The 19,828-nt window shown below is 34.7% G+C and overlaps 4 protein-coding genes across 7 annotated transcripts; 2 read left to right on the forward strand and 2 right to left on the reverse strand.

The window, feature by feature from the left end:
• LOC111430392 (agamous-like MADS-box protein AGL19) lies at window positions 1-4,484 on the forward strand. 4 transcript variants are annotated; one of them, XM_023066614.1, is made up of 9 exons: window positions 1-23; window positions 109-194; window positions 341-542; window positions 1,895-1,976; window positions 2,797-2,861; window positions 3,046-3,145; window positions 3,228-3,269; window positions 3,392-3,433; window positions 4,300-4,484. In XM_023066614.1, the coding sequence occupies exons 3-9, from the start codon at window positions 361-363 to the stop codon at window positions 4,432-4,434; spliced, it is 648 nt and encodes a 215-aa protein (XP_022922382.1). In that variant the 5' UTR covers window positions 1-23; window positions 109-194; window positions 341-360; the 3' UTR covers window positions 4,435-4,484. The 4 variants fall into 4 exon arrangements, with proteins under 4 accessions (XP_022922382.1, XP_022922383.1, XP_022922381.1 ...); XM_023066615.1 differs by lacking the exon at window positions 109-194 and having other exon boundaries at window positions 7-23; XM_023066613.1 differs by lacking the exon at window positions 1-23 and having other exon boundaries at window positions 33-194.
• Window positions 4,485-6,666: 2,182 nt separating this feature from the next.
• Window positions 6,667-10,313, reverse strand: LOC111430391 (protein FIZZY-RELATED 2-like). The gene is made up of 10 exons (XM_023066612.1): window positions 9,588-10,313; window positions 9,386-9,508; window positions 9,128-9,232; window positions 8,745-8,924; window positions 8,486-8,548; window positions 8,188-8,382; window positions 7,705-7,806; window positions 7,558-7,620; window positions 7,377-7,445; window positions 6,667-7,133 (listed from the first exon to the last, which is right to left on the reverse strand). The coding sequence occupies exons 1-10, from the start codon at window positions 10,128-10,130 to the stop codon at window positions 7,080-7,082; spliced, it is 1,497 nt and encodes a 498-aa protein (XP_022922380.1). The 5' UTR covers window positions 10,131-10,313; the 3' UTR covers window positions 6,667-7,079.
• A 4,056-nt stretch (window positions 10,314-14,369) lies between these two features.
• Window positions 14,370-16,194, forward strand: LOC111430354. Its single transcript, XM_023066574.1, has one exon. The coding sequence runs from the start codon at window positions 14,861-14,863 to the stop codon at window positions 15,812-15,814; it is 954 nt and encodes a 317-aa protein (XP_022922342.1). The 5' UTR covers window positions 14,370-14,860; the 3' UTR covers window positions 15,815-16,194.
• Window positions 16,195-16,782: 588 nt separating this feature from the next.
• Window positions 16,783-18,182, reverse strand: LOC111430371 (expansin-A7-like). The gene is made up of 3 exons (XM_023066588.1): window positions 18,017-18,182; window positions 17,442-17,757; window positions 16,783-17,309 (listed from the first exon to the last, which is right to left on the reverse strand). Exons 1-3 carry the CDS (start codon window positions 18,162-18,164, stop codon window positions 16,997-16,999), a joined length of 777 nt encoding a protein of 258 aa, XP_022922356.1. The 5' UTR covers window positions 18,165-18,182; the 3' UTR covers window positions 16,783-16,996.
• Between the last annotated feature and the right edge of the window lie 1,646 nt (window positions 18,183-19,828).

Below are 19,828 nucleotides of genomic sequence, written 5' to 3' on the forward strand. Positions count from 1 at the left end.
TTCCCAAAAAAGAAAGAGATCAGGTTCTTCTTTGCTTCAAATTCTCTTTCCTTCTAAATTTTGTGTCTTTTTTTTTTTTTTCTTTTCTTATTTATACCCCATTTCTAGGGTTCTTCTTGCCAAGAAAACCCACACCCAAAAACCCCATAAATTTACTCCACTCACTGTTCTTCCATCTGGGCTTCTCTGATTTGGTGCGTTTTTTTTGCAAATTCTTCAATTTTCTTCCATTTTTCCAAATGGGTTTTCATTTTTGCTATCTGGGTTGTGATTATTTTGGTGTTTTTCTTCCTTTTTTTAGTGAAATTTTGTTGAAATCTGACACTTTTTGTGCATATAGGAGGCGACTTTGAGGAAAAAATGGTGCGAGGCAAGACTGAAATGAAGCGCATAGAGAATGCCACAAGCCGGCAAGTCACGTTTTCAAAGCGCAGAAATGGACTGCTGAAGAAAGCCTTTGAGCTATCAGTTCTGTGCGACGCTGAAGTTGCCCTTATAATCTTCTCTCCAAGAGGCAAACTTTACGAGTTTTCCAATTTCAGGTACGTTTTTTTTTTCCTCTCTTTTTTCCCGTTCAGTCACTCTCCATTAATGTTCAAAATTTACTCATCAAACCTCTCAAATCATCGTCCTTTTTGGGTTACTAATTAAACTTTTGTACCTCTTTATTTCCTTTTGGTTACTGTCTATTTCCCTTGGTTCCAACACCGGGATGATCATGAGTTTATAAGTAACGATTACATCTTCGTTAGTACGAGACGTTTCGCAGAAACCACAAGAAGTTATGCTCAAAATGAATAATATCATATAATTGTAGAGATCCGTAATTCCTAACAACACGTCTCTCGTTCTCTTATTTCTCTAACCCCAATAGACGAATTAGGAGCCCTCTTACTGATTTGAGGCTTATTGGTTTGGTAGATTCTGTTTCTTGTTCGATAATCGAAGATAACTGTGTTTGGTGTAGTAAGGTGTAGTAAGAACAATCTTAGAATTAAGATAATATTTCATGTCAAACCCATTTGATTTTGGTTAAATCTAGGAACTTGTTTATGTTGTCAAATCATAATCATGTATATTGATTTTAGAGCACGAGTTTTTATGGGTAAAAAGGAAGGAAAGAAAATGGATGATTCAAGGGGAGGGGGCTTTTCGAGAACGTATCAATAAGCTAGATCCATGCTTCAAATTTCTCACTTTCTAGTGCCGGCCGAGGGGAAGGCAGTGGAATTGTTCAATCAAGTTCAAGTTCAGGAGTGATTGAGTTTATCAGTTCGTTTCGTCTTCACTCTCGTTCATCCCTTTTCGTTTACTCCGATCAAAGTTTATTTCAAATAATTTCTTTAATCGAGATCTAATCTCTAAATCTGTAACGGAGTGTGTTCGTGTTTATTTCTCGACGTTTGTTACTAGTCCTTAAAAGAAAGGACATTTTTCATTCTCCAAGGTTAGGCTCGGACTTTGTAGATCAACAAAAATTTGCTTCAAGTAAAGATTAGTAGGTTGTAATTTAAGGAAATGCTAGGCCATCCCAAAATTGGAAGCTATACTCTATTAGGGACATGATTTGGAACATTTGGCTTCAAAATCCAATGGGACAAACAAAAATAATGAGAAAAAAACTATCTTTTTATCGATCTAAGCTAAAAATTTCTTTCCATTTTGGTTTTTTATTCCCACGCATGGCTTTGATGGCCATATCCCGATGAACACGGGAAATCTTGATCGTTCATTTGATTAAAGTTGTAAACTTTGTGATAATCTAAGGCTAAAAGATTATGGTTTTGTTCATAGATATCATACTTAGGGTATGCCCTAAGAAGAACAAGATGTGTTTAATATCAACTTCCAAGTTCAAATGTGGAGCTGATTTTGTTGTTGTTGTTTGTTTCAGTATGAACAAGACAATTGATCGTTATCAGAACAGGACCAAAGATTTGATGTCGAGTAACAACACAGCTGTTGAAGATTTGCAGGTTGGTTTTCTTCTTATTACAAATTGATGTGTTGGTTAGAAGTAGAGAAAGTGAAAGATAAAACGTGTATCTGATTTGAGTCTCGTTTGATGATCATTTGGTTTTTGAAAATTGTGTTTGTTTTCTATCGTTCATATCTAAACGTTTGAATTCTTTCCGAAACAAAAAAGAACGAGACTTTAAAATCCCGTTTAAAACCCATTTCGATTTAGACTTTTCGTTTTTGAAAATCAAGCTTATAAACACTACTTCCACTAATTAATCTCTTTTGTTTTGAAAACTAAATGAAATAGTTTTTAGAAGCTTGTGTTTAAGTTTTGTGATTTTGTGATATCCTATGTCGGTTGGAGAGGCAAACGAAATATTCTGCATAAGGGTGTGGAAACCTCTCTCTAGCAAACACGTTTTAAAATCGTGAGGCTGATGACAATACGTAACGGGCCAAAACCGACAATATCTGCTACCGGTGGGCTTGAGCTATTACAAATTTGGCTAAGAATTCAAGATGGAACTCATAAAAGAAATTATAAGAAAACAAATAAAAACCCGAGTGGCTATCTAACGAGACTTCTTTTTCTTCTGAATGAGACGGAGAAATTATTGGAATTTGGCTAATATTTTCACTCCATTCGAGGTATTGTGAATCTATATCCAATAGTCGTTATAACAAGTCTAGATTCATAGATATGATCCAACGATTAATCACGTTGTAACAGTTTCATCCAATAATTTTTTCGTAAAACGATACCTCGACGTGTTCTTGTTCCATTTTTAGCTTCATGTTTATGATATGAACTGATGAATTTATTTGGACTGAAAGTTGGAGAAGGAACTCGACTCGTTTACCATCACAAAGAAGTTGGAGCACCTTGAAGTTAGTAAAAGGTTTGTGATTATTTCGATCGAAATCGTTAAAATCACTTCAAAACATGCATTCAATCATTCAAAATGATTAAAATCATGTTTATGAGTGATCTTTAACGCTTTCCAAATCACTTCCAAACATACCCTAATCCATCAAAACATTTGAGAGATGAAAATGAAGATCGATATGCTCGAACTAATGCAGAAAACTGTTGGGAGGTGGGTTGGATTCGTGTTCGATCGACGAGTTGCAGCAGCTCGAAAGACAGCTTGAAAGAAGCTTAAGCAAGATTAGGTCAAGAAAGGTAGTTCATCATGTTCATAGCTGAGTTTTCTGTAATCGTTCCACGTCGGATTTTAATTTAATTGCATTTTGTCAATTCTCAGTATCAAATTTTGAAGGAAGAAATTATGAAGCTGAAGGAAGAGGTAATTTATTTATTTATTTATTTATTTATATGAATAATGATTAATCTTTCAGTAATATACATATTTATTTATTTATCTAATAAAAATAATAAAAGTTTTATTGCAATTTTAATTTGGCACAGGAGAAACTGTTGCTGGAAGAAAATGCAGCACTGCAGGTGAAGGTTATGCAATCTTCTTTCTTTCCATTATGTCAACTATTTTTAACCCTAATTTACTGTTTCGACCGTTTTTGTTACTACTATATTTAAAAAATAACTATGAAATTTTGAACGTTTTACTGATATGTTAAAAAAAAAATTCTTACCGTTACTATATGGGCAAAATTGTCTATTAACACCTCGCAGATTATTTCCAAAGTTTTTAATGTTATTTTTGGAAGTATGGAGTATTATGAGTATTTTTGAAATGTGATACTAACGGTCAGAGTATTTTTTTTTTTAATTTGAAGGTGTTTTTGAAGTTTTTTTTTATAAAATTTAATAGTGTTATATGAAACTTTTGAAAACTGATATTTTTGAAACATTTTTGAGAGTTTAAATAAAATAGTTATCGGTTTTATCCAAAATTAATGATTAGAGTATTTTGTTTTTTAAAGTTTAAAAAGGGTATTTAAAAATTGTAAAAGTATTATTGAAACCTTTGAAAATTTAAGGTGATTTTGAACGTTTTTGAAATTCAAAGAAAGTGAAAATTATACTACAGAAGGAAACTAAAATTGAAAATATAAATTCGGTTGTTTGAATTTCTAATGTCGAGTCTTTGGAGAGCAGCTCACTCAACTTCACTTACTCTTATAACCTCGGTTCCTTATTCTAAAACCTACATGTCACATTTACGAAGGATCCCCTCCAACTTACATTATCCAGTTTGATTTTGCATTATAAATTAAGCGCATTCAATTCCATCTTTGTTAACTTTGGAAGTCTAAAAAAAAGTTGTTTTTATTAGGATTAATCATTTTTTAGATGTTTAATTTTTTTTAATACGTTATTATCAAGCTACTTAATAGATTCTTAAAGTTTTTCAGGTCAGAAGAAAATCGTCAAAAAAACGAGAAACGAAGCAGAGATCTGAATCAAAGGAGCAAGACATAATGGATGTGGAAACTGAACTGTTCATAGGACTCCCAGAAAGAAGAACAACCACCAATGGCTTCCTCTAGATTTTCAAACAAAAACCCTCCAAAATTTATATTTCAAAACAAAAAAAGAAAAAAAAATACAGAAAATGGTTTCTGATAAAATGTTTCATTAAATACTTTGAGGGAAAGTATAAACATGAAACTAAGTGCATATTTAGGAACTCTTCCTTGTTGGATTCTGTCTTGTTCTGCTCATGTTTATGTTTTTTATGGCTTATTTTACTTTAAATGAATGTCTAAATTTGAATAGGAATTGTTTATATATATATATTATTATGAAGCCTACAATAATTACCTTTTCTTTTATTATTATTTTTTAAATTCAAATTTGAATTCTACCGTTATATGAACTGGATTGAGTTGAGCTAGTTCGTTCTATTGGAGGGAGCAACCAAACCCACTCAACCTTGAGTTGGGTTCAATGATTAAGAAGTTGAATGAAAACATAGTCGAGAAGAACGAATAGGTAGGAGTGGAGACATAGTGTTATAGTCATGCTTGTCTAGGGCACGTTGTCCATGGTTGTATGCCCATATTACGTCAAACCCTTTATTCATGACACATACACGGCTCCACACGACACGAACACACAAACACGTAGGTTGATGTAATTTCGACGCTAAAGTAGGATTTAATTTAGAATGAGAAAAATAAAAAAAATTTAATTGAAAGTTAAATTTCAATTTACAGTGTCTTATTTTCTTATGATTTTTTAATTTTTTAATTTTTTTTTTTAAGAATTGAAGTTTAATTGACACGTCGACTATAAAATTCCTGAATAGTAGAATGTTGGGACCCACTTTAACTGGGCTGGATGGGCTCAAGTCAGATGAGCCCACTCAAAGCCAGTCCATATGGAATTTGGGCCGTCTGGAGTGGCCCAAACATTGCCCAGAAGACTTCATTGGGCTTCTTTCCACCCACCAAAATGGGTCGGAGGTCCGGTGTTATCTTTGACCCAGGGGCAAATAAGAGATTTCACTCCTTAAAAAGGTAAAACAAAACAAAAATACAATTAAAAAAAAAAAAATAGTGTATATAAATTTATTTTTTAAAAACCAAAGTAAAAAATATATAATGATTAAATCAGTTCAATAAGAATTAAAATATTATTTAATGTAAAGAAAAATAAATAAAAAAAGCATATAATAAAGATTATTATTAAATTTGTATTGTTTTAAGAATGATTTATTGAGCATTGGAAACTCTTTTAAAGGACGGCAGCAGTAATGCAAACAAATTAATCCTTTAAATCAACTTTATTTGGTGGTTTTGTCATATATTATTATATCTATTACCTATTTTTCTTTTTCTTTATTTTGCTTTTAAATATATTAATATTCAAACCCTATACCAAAATAATAATAATAATAAAAATAATTCATGTGGGACCCATCAAAAGGGAATTATTGAACTAATTATATTATTATTATTTTTTTCCTATCAAATCTTCAACAAAAGTACATCAACCAACACGACAACAAGACAATGCGACAATTTTATAAATCTTTTTTTATTATAAAATAAAATTATTATTTTTAATTATTTGAAACTTTAAATACAGAAAATGTTTAATGGAAACGTGAAATGCCACGCAAGCTTTTGGAGTTTATAGTGCTTCACTTAGCATGGTTGGTGTCATTTATTTAAAATAATAATAAATAATAAATTAATTAGTTTAATGGGAAGATAATGATGATAGCTTAGGAAGGAGATTTAGTTTATTTTTGGAAAATATATTAATTTATACCCTGTCCCCATCAATATCTTCAACCAATACAAAATTAATATAAATAAGCTTAGTTGTGATTTTCCTTATAAATTATTATGAATTTTAAAGGTAATTTTAATAAAAGTTCTAAATTAATTCGCTCACATATAATTAAATTCATACAATTATTATTTTTACCCATATATATGATTTTATTTTTTTATATAACCAAAATAATAATAATAATAATAAAATTAAAAAAAAGGGCTTCTAGAATTAAAGTAAATAAATTAAGTGGGTCATTTAAAAAGCACTACATTGATTCATGTTAGCCATTCATATAGTATGATATAACCTACAAACTTCATTTTAAAAAAAAAAATATATTTTTTAAAATTATGTAAAACCTTTTAAGTTGAACAAAAATTCAAAATTTTCATATATATATATTAAATAGTTATGAATCCCATAAAAAAAGATTTAAGATTTGAAACAATAATGGAAAAGAATAATACATATATACATGAATTATACCCCAAATATGTATGAATGAATCATATGAATAAAAAATCTCTCCTCACTTAAATTTACAAGTCACTGAAGTAATAATCAAAATATTGGGTAATTATTTACTTAACTATATATATATATATATATATATATATATATTTTGTATTGAAGTGGGGAAGAGAATAAGGGAGATTTGGGATCAATCTCCTCCTCGTGTAAGACTACAACAAAATCCTCACTTCCTTTTTCATCTACAGCTTTCTCAGATCTCATCTACCTTTGCTTTGGCTAATGCAGACCAGATTTGGTTAAGTTCTTCACTTTGAATCTTTGTAAACCACAGACAAAATCCTTGTCATTATTATTCCTCAAAAAAACATATGGTGCAACAACGTTGAAGGGTATGTGTTAAGAGCTGCCATGTCGAACCGTTCTTCTTCGATTGTTAACGGATGGTGGTTCGTCCTAGGAATGATGCTCCGATTTCACTGTCTGTGTTCTGCGTTATGATTCAAACCCAGATGTGAGTTTGAGTTGACAATGAAATGGAACACAAGAAAGTCCTTTCCATAAGGATCCCAAGAACATAATGTCAGACAAACATGTGTATATCATTTTAAAGTTTTCAAGACAGCTCAGTAGCAGCTCTTCATTTTGTCTCACTATAACTTACTTAACTTGATCTGATCTAGAACAAATCACAAGTATTTCAGATCACATATGCAAGTAGACGATTTATTACCTGCGATTTAGGCGACGGGAAGACATTCCAAAATCTCAGCGTTTCATCACCCGCCCCTGTTACAATGGTCTGCAAAGTAAAAGAATTTGATCAAAAAACAAGTAATTATCTTCTTTCTTCACATAGTTAGAAATGTCCAGGTCGAGATCGAGATCGCAGTACAAACAAGTGAACAAGCTACCTGTCCATCAGGAGATATGGCAAGATAAAGAACTCTGAAAGTATGGCCGGTCAATGTTGCCAACTGCATTAGAGCATACTTAAATTCAGATTGGGAAATAGCAGAATATGATTATGGTCGAGAAAGGACGGGAAAAAAACAACGGACCTTAGACATAGTTGGATATCTCCAGACTATTATCTGGTTTTGGGAGAACCCATGAGTACTAACAAGTTCATTAACATTCTTAGACCACGCGAGATTGCACACCTGTCACGTAAAACGAAGAAGGTTTATGTATTCCTACTAGGTTCTTCAATAATACATCCAAACCTCAGGATCAAGAAGGTATAAGGAGATTAAGACAAATCTTGATAGTAGACACTTGAACAACAACCTCAGTGGTATAATTTTGATGAAACCAGACAGCATATATGCCAGATTGGGAGCAATATAATTACAAGAACATCCAGCCTAATAATATTACTAATAGCAAGAAGTCAACAATCGAGAAAAATTATTAATTTATGCCGGCATTTGATCTGCATTTCAAACAGATAATTTTTTTAATTACTTCAGGTGGAGCTTGGCATTAAAAGATTCCTTCTAACCCATGCTTGAATTACAGAAGCAAAGAGGAAACTTAATTACCTGACTTCCAGTGTCCATGCAGCTCAAATGTGTATTGGTCGTTGTGTTCCAAAAACGAATGCATCGGTCTGCAGTTCCGCCCCCTGATGCAAGTAGTCCATGAAGATGAGGAGACCATGCTATAGCTTTTACAGCAGCTGTGTGCTCATAAAATTTAAGTACTGGTTGGGTTGAATGTTGATTCCAAACGAATAACTGAAAGCAGATAATAACGAATATCGGTCATCGTGGCAGGAGAAAGAAAAAAAAAAAAAAAAAAAAACTGCGACGAAAGATGGAAGGAAACAGTATAGCATACTCTGTTATCGTTTCCGCCTGATGCTAATTCACGGTTATCGTACGACCATTTCAATCCACAAACCTACAATAGAACAATTGCAATCTCTGGCTGAGAAACAGGTTAAAGAAAACAACAAGAGAAATGCAGTTTTCCCCTAAGAAGAAATCATTCAAGCAGTAAGAGTATGCAAACTCATGTCCAAAAGATTCAATGGGAAACATAAGACCCTGTAATTAAGTGAGAGCCAGTAGGAAAATAACATGTCTGTAAGCCTCACCTCTGATTTATGGCCAGATAATTTAGAAGTAAAATCATCCTGAGCTCGAATATCTCGTTGAAGGATACTTTTATCCCGGCTACCGGATGATAAAAGAGACGAGCTCCAAGCTAAGGCCCCAACTCGTAACCGATGACCCTCCATGGTCCTAACCCTTTTACAGCGTGATGCATCCCAAATCTAGAGAGATGATCATTAGGGCAGGGGTTAATCAACACTGGAAGCAGGCACATAATCATATCCATCGGAATCTCAGTTATGCAAATCTCAAGAAATTAAACTTCCACAAGAGCTGAAGGAAAAAAAGAAAAAAAAAAGAAAAAAAACACACATTGAAGTTCATATGCAAGAACATACATAGAGTTAAACTAATCACCACTAACCTGGACTTTCCCATTGCTAGTGCCAACAGCAAGATGAGTTCCACGCTGTGCCCAGCCCACTGAACACACACTGTCATCAATTCCCAAGTCACATAACTTGGTGACCTGCAAATAGAATGGTTCTTAATAACTAGACATCCATAAGCTACATCGATTTAGACATACAATGAAGCAACTCAAGAGGCTCGAGATCAGGTCATAACAGATCGATCAACGCACAGAGATGAAAGAAAAATCAAAGGGCAGACAGAGGATTACCTTACTACTGCACGCATTCCAGAGATAAACACAATTACCCAACCCAACAGCAAGCACATTATGCGAAGACCAATCCACAAGATTCAGATAAAAATCATCTTGAAGAGCAGGTGCATCCAAGACCTAACAATGCAGATAAGGAAAAAAACACGGTTAGAGAATCCAAAGACCAATAATCACGAAATTCTCGTAAGAAATTCACCTTATAAGGCGATCGAGGAACCTTCCGTGGAGTCTTAACAGGGCTAGGACTAAGCCCACGAGCCGCATCATCAAACCCAAAAGGCGAGAGGGAGTGCATTGACCTCCTAGTCTCAGTTTTATAGCGAAAAATATTATGATTAGGAAGGCACATTGGGGAGCTTCTCTTCTCAGGAGTAGCAGGAGGAACTACTCCAGAATCAGGGCCAAACAATGCCGTTCGAAGAAGCGTAGCATAAGCAGTAGAAGTATCTTCGCGACCATCAGAAGCGGAATTAGAGACAGGGTAAATATCAAATAGGGCAAAATTGGAACCAGATCTACTTGGTATGAACCTATCAGAGTAGATAGCTCTGGATGGAGACAAATGGTGATTGATATTGATCATGCGGCCAATTTGGCGAGATGGAGTTAGGGTTTCAAGTGAGTGAGCAGCCCTAGACATTGAAGGAGGCAAATTGAGCTGCAAATTAGAGGAGGAAGAGGAAGAAGAAGAAGGTGAAGCCCTAGCAGATGATTGAGGGGTCCGGGCTTGATCTTCCATTGATTCTCCAATGGAAGAGATCTGGATGAAATTGGAGGAAGAGAGAGAAAGACAGTGATGAGAGAGAAGGACAGTGATAGAGAGACAAGGAAAGGGACTAAGGAAGCATATGAAAAGGAGGGGGGGCTTGTAATAGACGGAGACGGAGAGAGAATTTTGACAGCTTGGATATAAGAGAGAGAAACAGTTCCCGGCAAATCTTAGGTAAAAGCTAATACCTTTTTCCCGGCAAATCTATGACTCCTATTGGATCCACGGTTCCCATTGGGCCGACTCAGGCCCAGCCCAACTCTACCTTCTTTAATTACTATTTAATAATTCACAATATTAATTACTCTATCTTATTTAATATTTAATAAATTATGATTCTTCAATTTCCATTTACTATTATTTATATCCTCATAAATTCTCCAACATGGTTGGTCAATTTACAGGAAAATATTTATAATAATCCCACCTCTCTATTTTAATTAAAAATGTATAATCAAAATTTGATAGATAATTTTTGTTTCAATTTTTTTTAGAGTATTCTTTTATCCTCTATATTTTATTTATTTTTTTTAGATTTTTTTAAAAATAATTAAATTGTAATTTTCCTTTTTATAGAATTTTAGAGGGAATAACTTTAAAAAAAGATTTTGAGTTAATTTAAATCAAATGGGTCTAAATTATTAAATTTTATAATTTAAATTCAACAACTCCTTTATTTAATATATAATTTCTTGACTATTTTAATTTTTTTTTAGCTTCATCCGACATTTAAGAGTTATAATAGGAATATTAATGCCTAAACTATTCTAAGTTGGTAAGTTTGCATTTATTGGAGTAAGATATAAATTTTATTTTTAGAATATTATAATTATATTAAATTCAACTATGGGTTATCTTACAATAATAATAATAATAATAATAATAATAAAGGAAGTGTAGTTTTTTTTTTTTAAATTTAATTTTATTATTATTTTATTAGAAAGTTATTCTTTTTTTCATGGTTACAGAATTGTTCATTTAACCATTTCTCAATTTGGTTTATTTTTAGATTCTCAAACTTACCTTTTATGTAATAAATATTCTCTTTCCATAAAAGTTAGTTAAATATTCTAATAAAAAAAAATATAGATCTCAACATAATTATTTTCTAGATATATTTAAATGCATGAACACTGTCGTTATGCAACATGGCGATAAAATTTAAGTGTAATTTAGTAAAATCCGATCTAATAATAAATTCTATTTATTTCAAATGACATATTGCGAAAATAGGACGTGCAGAGATATTAGTCAAACAATAATGGATGAAACATCTCTTCTCAAAAAACGATAAAGAAAAGTAGAATAATTTGAACTCTTGACTTTGAGTAATATATATATATATATATTTAGAACTTTCTAACTTCGAGTAACATATGCTCCCCTTAAATCAAATATCAATAGTTAATAAAAATTAATTAATATATATATATATATATATGGAATGACTTAATTTAGATTTTTGATCTAATAAGGATAAAGTCGTAAATTAGGGAAAATAAAGTAAAAAATTGGAAATTATGTAGGGAGTATAATTAGGTTTGATATTAAAATGCAATAAATTAATAGTCCGCCCATGCAAGAGCCCAGCCCAAATCCCATATTCACAGGCCCAAATTTACAGCCCAAATAATCCAACCTTATCGCCCTCCCTCTCCCTCTACATGATTTATTTTTTGTTTATTTCTTATATATTTTAAAAAATGGAAAGTTATTTAGTTAAGTAATTATGTCTAGTGTCAACGTACAAGGTAGAGGTCTTTTCATGGTAAATATTGTTATTATTTGTTATTAGCGAGTTGACTTATATATGATTATTAACTTTTATATAATATGTTCAAATTTTATTTAAAATTTTGGAATCATAATTTTTTTTTTTTTTACCAATGTTGACAATTATTTAAAAAAAATTCAACCATATGTAAAGGTGAGATATTCTAACATATGACCCCTTAATTAGTTCAATGCTCACGGTTGAGTTATATACTATACATAGACTCGTCTTCTTCGACCGACTATTCAAAGAATTGCTCATTTGGGCCTTGGAGTTGACCATTGGGTTGAGTGAACTCGAGTATTTTAAGAGTATTCCTAACTTTAAGCTGATCTCTAGCTATTGATTTTGTGCGTTAGGCCTCTTTGGGTTGTGAGCAAGGAGGAAGGCCTTGTGAGTTAGGTTTTGCAGTTAGTTTCTAAGATCAAATTTTTATTTATTAATTTTTTTTCTTGATCGAAGGAAAGTGTAAGATCCCACATTGATTAGATAGGGGAACAACATTGATTGGAGAGGGGAATGGGTGCCCGTGAGGACATTGGACTCTAAAAGGGGAGAGAGTGGATTGTGAGATCCCACATCGGTTGAAGAGGAGAACGAAACATCTTTTTATAAGGAGATGGAAACTTCCTCTTAGCAAATGCATTTTAAAAACGTTGAGGGAAGACCGAGAAAGACAATATTTGCTAGCGGTGACTTGGGCTCTCTATAATATTCATCCTAGTCATTCTATTATCAAGATCACTCTCATATAGATATGGTATCATTTCATTTATGCACCCTTCGCTTACTAGGTGTCTCACACACACACGTGTATATATATATATACACGTGAGGATTTTTATTTTTTTATTTTTTTTATTATATTTTAGTTATGAGAGGTAGGTAAGTGGTTGAATCATTCATGTGAACCCTTAATTAGCCTATGGCCATTTTTGAGTACCTATAAAAAAAAGTGTGACCACCTATGTATTTTAGCCATTATTTAGCTCTCATTTTTTTTCTTAATTTTTTATTTATTTTCTTTTTCCTTTTTTTATGCTGAAAATTTGATATCATTAGGTATTTATTTTGATGGAGCATGAGTGGTTGTATTTAAGTCATTGATTGTTAAATTTATATTACTTAACCTTAAGTATTAGTTCTCGGTTATCAAAATGCACTCTGGTTAAGCTTAATGTAACAGTTCAATCTCACATCGAACAAATATTTTCCTCTTTAGATTTTTTCTTTCGACTTCCTCTCAAGGTTTTTAAATGCGGAAAAGGTTTTTACACGTTTATAAAGAATCCTTCGTTTCTCTCTCCAATCGATGCAGAATCTCACAATCTACCTCCTTCAGGGCCTAGCGTCCTCGTTGACACTCGTTCCCCTCTCCAATCGATATAGTAGCTCACAATCCACCATTGATGTGGGATTCCACAATCCACCCCCTTTAGGGCTCAACGTCCTCGCTGAAATTCATTCTCCTCTCCAATCAACGTGGGATCTCACAATCTACCATTGATGTGGGATTTCAAAATCCACCCCCTTCGAGGCCCAACGTCCTCGCTGGCACTTGTTCCCCTTTTCAATCGATGTGGGATCTCACAATCCACCCCTCTTCGAGAGCCATCGTTCTTGCTGGCACTGGTTCCCCCTCTTCAATCGATGTGAGATCTCATAATCCACCATCAATGTGGGATCTCACAATCCACCTCCCTTCAGAGCTAGTGTCCTCGCTGACACCCTTTTCCCTCTCCAATCGATGTGAGATCTCATAATCCACTATCAATAGAATCTCGTGACCAATTAAGTAAGACCCACAAGGCAATTGAATTGGAAAACATGTAAGATAAAGAGAGTATTGCATAACCCTAGCACGCCTTAGCCCCTTTTTGAAGCTTTTTTTTTTTTGGGCTTGAAGAAGCATCATTATCATCTTCCACACTCCTAAATCATTCCAATTTCCCTACATTTGGACTCCATCCTTCAAATCTCTAACCCTTTTCAAAATGCTTAAACTACAAGAATATATCATTGTTGTTATCCGTCAAGCTACCGACATACCATTCTAAGTTAATTTAACTAAAATTTTATACGACGAACATATTAGCGTTATGTATAATGTCTTCTTTTACTATATGGTATAGTAATATAAGAGCGGAGATTCAAACTTTAAGACTTTAAAGAAGGTCAGGTTAATGAGGTTAAAAAAAGTTCAATAGAAATTAATTGTGTTAAAAGTTTCAATTTCTGCTCTGCATATTGACCTATTGTGAGATCCCACCTGGATTGAGGGGAATGAAACATTCCTTATAATAAGGGCGTGGAAACCTCTCCTTAGTAGACGTGTTTTAAAACCGTGAGACTGACACCGATATGTAACAGGACAAAGCGGACAATATCGACTAGTGGTGAATTTGTGTTGTTACAAATGGTATCAAGGCTTTAGGTGGTGTGCCAGCAAGGGTGTTGGGCCTTCAAGGGGGTGGATGAACGACGCATTTCTTATAAGGGTGTAGAAATCTCTCCCTAATAGATGCGACCGTGAGGCTGACAATAATATGTAACGGGCCAAAGCGGACAATGTCTACTAGTAGCGATGAACTTGAATTGTTACACAAGCTATGCTTAAATAGGTTCGTTTATTTACATCTCATCAGTTTCCTCTTTCGTTTCTTCTTTCTCATTTGTTTTGATCTATGACCTACCACTTTTTCCTTTCTATGGTAAATGCTTTACATTTCTCCTCTTCAGCTCAGATGAAGATCTCGAGAAAAGGGTTGTCCGATCCTCTTGTGCTACCTCGATAAAAATGCCTTTCGTAATATTTTCGTGAAGTGGAAAGATCGAAACAATAAAATAGAAGAAGAAAGGCAACTTTTCCTTCCCTTTGCTATTCCTTACATCTCACTCTCATAACCCTCCCAAATTGAAAGGAAGAATGGGTTTCTTCTTCTTCTTCTTCTTCCCTCTGATTCTCACCATAACTTCATCAGCCTCATCAATGGCGTCCCTCAAAACTCAACCCCACAAACTCCAATCGACCCATCTTCTTGATCTCTACATCAGAGATTTCACATTGAAGTCCCTCGACAATACAATCAAAACAGGGGCATTTCACACCGTCCCATTACCGGAAAATTTAACAGGTATCACCGTCGACACGGCCAGGTTCCGATGCGGCAGTTTACGGCGGTACGGGGCGTCGGTAAGAGAATTCCATCTGGGTGTCGGTGTTTCTCTGAACCCATGTGCAGAGAGAATCGTAATCATCCGGCAAAATTTGGGCTCCAATTGGTCTTCGATTTACTTCAACAACTACCATTTAATTGGGTACCAATTAGTCTCTTCAATTTTGGGGCTTTTGGCTTACAACCCTGGAAACTACACTAATACTTCAAGCTCCCCTGTTCCATCTGCGGTCGGAATTTCCACCGGAGAAAAACCCATTACCATAGATTTCCGGAATTCAACGAGAATGGGAAATATTTCGGGAATCAGGCCGATTTGTGCGAGCTTTGAAAGGGATGGGAGAGTGACATTGGCGAAGGAAATTTCGCCGTTGGTTTGCTCTGCTTTGAGACAGGGGCATTTTGGGTTAGTGGTGGAGCAGGCAGAGTCGGTTGAACTGAGGAAGAAGGAACAGCCGTGGAAGGTGGCTGTTGGAAGCTCTATTGGGGCGGCGATCGGAGCGTTTCTTTTGGGACTGCTTTTGGTGGCGATGTTTGTGCGAGTGAAACAGAGGACGAAAATGGAAGAGATGGAAATTAGGGCTTATGAAGAGGAAGCTCTGCAGGTTTCGATGGTTGGACATGTCAGAGCTCCGACAGCTCCGGGGACTCGGACTTCGCCGTCGATTGAAAATGAGTACTTGCCTCCGTCTAGTCGTTGTTGAGATTTGAGAATGTAATGTTTATTCAGTTTTAGACCTATATTCTTTATTAAACTTCATTTGTTTTTTTTACGAGAGGAGTGAGCTGCTCGAACCAATCTAATTTAGATCAAGTTCAGACCCTCGGTTGAAAATTGTTGGAAGAGGACTCACACGTCGACTAATTAAAGGGTCGATCATAAATTTATAAGTAAGAAATACATCTTCGTTAGTACGATGTATGTTGGAAAAACAAAAAATAAAGTCATGAAAGCGTATATTCAGGGTAGATAATATCATACCATTGTAAAGGTTCGTGATTCTTAACATGGTATCAAAACTATGCCCTTAACTTAATCATGTTAATTGAATTCTTAAGTGTCGAACAAAGAAGTTGCTAGTCTCAAAAGTGAATAAACTGTCGCACAAATAGTGTATTTTGTTCAAGGGATTTAGAGAAGGAACCGAGCCTCGATTAAGGAGAGATTGTTTGAGGGCTCCACGTGGTTCCTAACATGGTATCAGAACCATGCCCTTAACTTAGTCATGCTAATCAAATTCTCAGGTGTCGGACAAAGAAATTTCTAACTTCAAAGGTGTAGTCAAAAGTGACTCAACTGTCGAACAAATGATATACTTTGTTCGAGAGCTTCAGAGAAGGAGTCGAGTCTCGATTAAAGGAAGACTGTTTGAGTGCTCCACATGCCTCAAGGGAGGCTCTATGATCAAAAGTATAATCAAATGTGACTCAACTATCGAACAAACAAAAGGTGTACTTTGTTTGAGGGCTCAAGAGAAGGAGTCGAACCTCGATTAAGAGGAAGTTGTTTGAGGGCTCAATATGATTTTAGAGAGGCTCTATGGTGTACTTTGTTCGAGTGAAGAATCACATCGACTAATTAAGAGGGTTGTATCACGAGTTTATAAGTAACAAATATCTCATTCAAAATGGACAATTATGAGACGTGATACGAGGAACAAATTTACCCAAGTTTAGATTTGAAGTAAACAACGTTGTATAATTACGAAAACAAATACAGAGACATGTCAATATCAACCCCACGAGAGAGAGTTTCAGTACAAAACACCAACTTAAAAGGCGGCCTCTTTCATGTTCGGAAGCTGATAATTCTTCCATAAACAAACAATCAAACAGCTCATCAAAGCAAAAACCAAAGAGCTAGAAACTGATCCTCTTCAAACAAGTCAACGGAAGTTGAAATTGGTATTATAAGTCAACCCAACTTGCCAATTCGAAGGTATGACATTCCATAAAGAAAGGGTCTCTCTTGTTGTGTAGGAAGTGATTCTGAAAGAGAGGCCTTGGCCACCCAATGATGAAAAAGCTTGGTATGAAGCTCCCCAGTTATGGCTCATTGTTATCCACCCCGTTTTGCTTCCTTTCACCGCCATTGAGTACACATCGCCGCCGCCGCCTACGTTCATCACGTACACCAATAGCCAATACCCATTTCCTTGGAAGCTGAATCGAACGCCGCCTTTTTTCGCACACGGAACCCTACATCATGCAACAGAGTTAGCGTCGTTAGAAATCGCATGAAACCCTTTATAATGGTATGATATTGTCCACTTTAAATATAAACTCTCGTGGATTTACTTTACTTTGTTCGTGGGTGCTGTGGCAACTCACCTACGGTATGCAACCGGGACTATTCCGGCCTTCCACCAAGCGATCTTCATGAACGCTGGCTTGGCCATGTCGAAGTGAACTCTTGGTGGGTTGCACCACCCGCCCGCGTTCGAGTCCTGTGACCAATTTGGCGGGCATAGGTTTGTCGCCGTCACGGTGGTGTATTTCACGTTTGCGTAGCAAGCCTTCGATTGCACGCATTTGATCTGAAAGCATGTCCCACAAGCGTAGCCATTGTTGAACAATGTCGAGCTCAACGCTACTGTATCGGTTCCATAACCATTCGTAAACAAGTTTCCATACCCACATGCTCCTCCTACACAAAGAAAACAACGGACTAAATCAAGTTCATCTGACCTAATAGCTACAATGGGAGATTAAGAATTCGGAGGTGTAACTTCTTCTACACGAACCCATTAGCGAGATGGGCGGACCGAGAATAGGTCAAGGGCAACTTCTTTGTATGATGACATGATGTTAAAAGAAAAAGAAAGTTCACCTATTTCATAGTGTTGTTTAGTGCTTATACATGTACGAGTAAAATGAGATTGAAAGCTATGACGATGATTGCGTACCCATAGTGGCGGAGGCAGTTTCGTCGCCATAAAAGGTGGCATGAGCGAGCTTCCACGGGCTTGGTCTGAACACGGCGAGCGTTGGTCTGGTGAAGATGGCGAAAACCAATGGCAGGAAGAAGAAATTGAAGCCTAAAGAAGAAGCCATTTCTTGCCCATTGACCTGGAACTCGCAGGCCCTTTATATATTCTAAGCCACGACCAAAGGGAAGTGCACCTTCGTGACCCTCACGAAGATTTTTGTGTGTACTTTATGAAGTCAATTCATATTATAAATGAAAAAATTAAAAAAAAGGTTTTTAATTAGAGACGTGGGAGATTGGGATTGGAGCATGAATTTTGAGACAAAATAAAATAAAATTAGAAGTATAATTAGTGGAAAATAACCTCAAATTTTGGGTTCAACGTGCTCGCAGGTTTCATCGCCATATAAAGTCTGCCACCCACTTAGCCTTATATATATGTGTGTGTGTGTGTATATATATGTGTATATATGTATATATATGTATATATATTGATTGGATTGAAGCTTATATATAAAGAACGGGTGAAATTAATAATTGTGTCAGATAATTTTTTTTTGAATAATAAATTTACATATTTTTATTAATTGCAATGATTCATAGGTAAAATGGAAAATTTTAAAATAGATATTATGTTGACTTAGAAAACACATCAAAATATTTATTTAAAATAAGTTTAGATATGACTTTTTTGGGCCTAGACTAATGGAATTCTGACAATGCAGGTCGGTATCACTTAAAATTTTAAAAAAACAACATGAAAGTTTTTAAAATATTAATATTCATAAAATAAATAAGCTTCAAACAATTTCTGAACTTCAAAAAGTAATATTTATGAATTTTTGAATATATAAACAAAAACAATACGGATTCCATGGCACAATCTAGATCGAAGTCATTTCTTACCTTGTACTGAAAATGTGAGTATTAAAAATACTCGATAACCCTATTCTAAAGTTAGATATGCATAACAATTAAAAATATACGGGTATACTTGAGAGGAACCTAAAATTTTCTAATAAATAAATTGGTCAATTAACCCATAATTGAATGTGTCAATTCTTCAAGGTACATGTGAGCGATTCTGGGTGGAATTTACTATAATCGATAGGAATTGGCACCCAGACAACGTAGCAAAGCCATTCGACATGATGGTCGTGACAAAATAAATAGATAATTTTCACAAAAACTTTTGTCCGTGTGCAATGACCCTCCAATTGTCTAAAACCATAAACCCAAATGTATGATACTTTTTATATTGGACATGAACTTTAGTGGCTTTGTTTTTTGTTTCACCAAAAAGGTCTCATTTCAATAGTTGATGGTTATTCTCTCTCATATGCCTATGATCTTCCCTTTACTAACTACTATAAGACTTTGCTTGCACTCCCAATAATTTTCATGTTAAATCATCAATAAACCAAAGTTGATGGTTAGGAGATACTTAATTAATAAGGATCATGGTGTTTCACAAGTTTCAATTGGACCTATTACACGATCCAAGGCTAAGAAGTTTCAACAAGTGTTCATTCTTAATCTATAAAATTAGAAAGACTTGATTCAACCTCCGTTCTTGTGTTACAAGCTAACTCGAGGGAAGAAGGACCATTTGGAGTTCTTGAAGTTAACATGGACAAAATTGAAGTGGAACATGTGGTTGACATAAATAACATTTGATTCATAATTTATTTGAAAACTTTGTTTATTATTTTAATTTCATAACTTCGTGGTTATTTGAAGGAGTAGTTTGGAGTTATGGAACTTGCAATTATAGTCACAAACTCTTGTA

The sequence above is a fragment of the Cucurbita moschata genome, unplaced genomic scaffold, assembly GCF_002738365.1.
Source record: "Cucurbita moschata cultivar Rifu unplaced genomic scaffold, Cmos_1.0 Cmo_Scf00033, whole genome shotgun sequence".
In the NCBI taxonomy this organism is placed as follows: domain Eukaryota; kingdom Viridiplantae; phylum Streptophyta; class Magnoliopsida; order Cucurbitales; family Cucurbitaceae; genus Cucurbita; species Cucurbita moschata.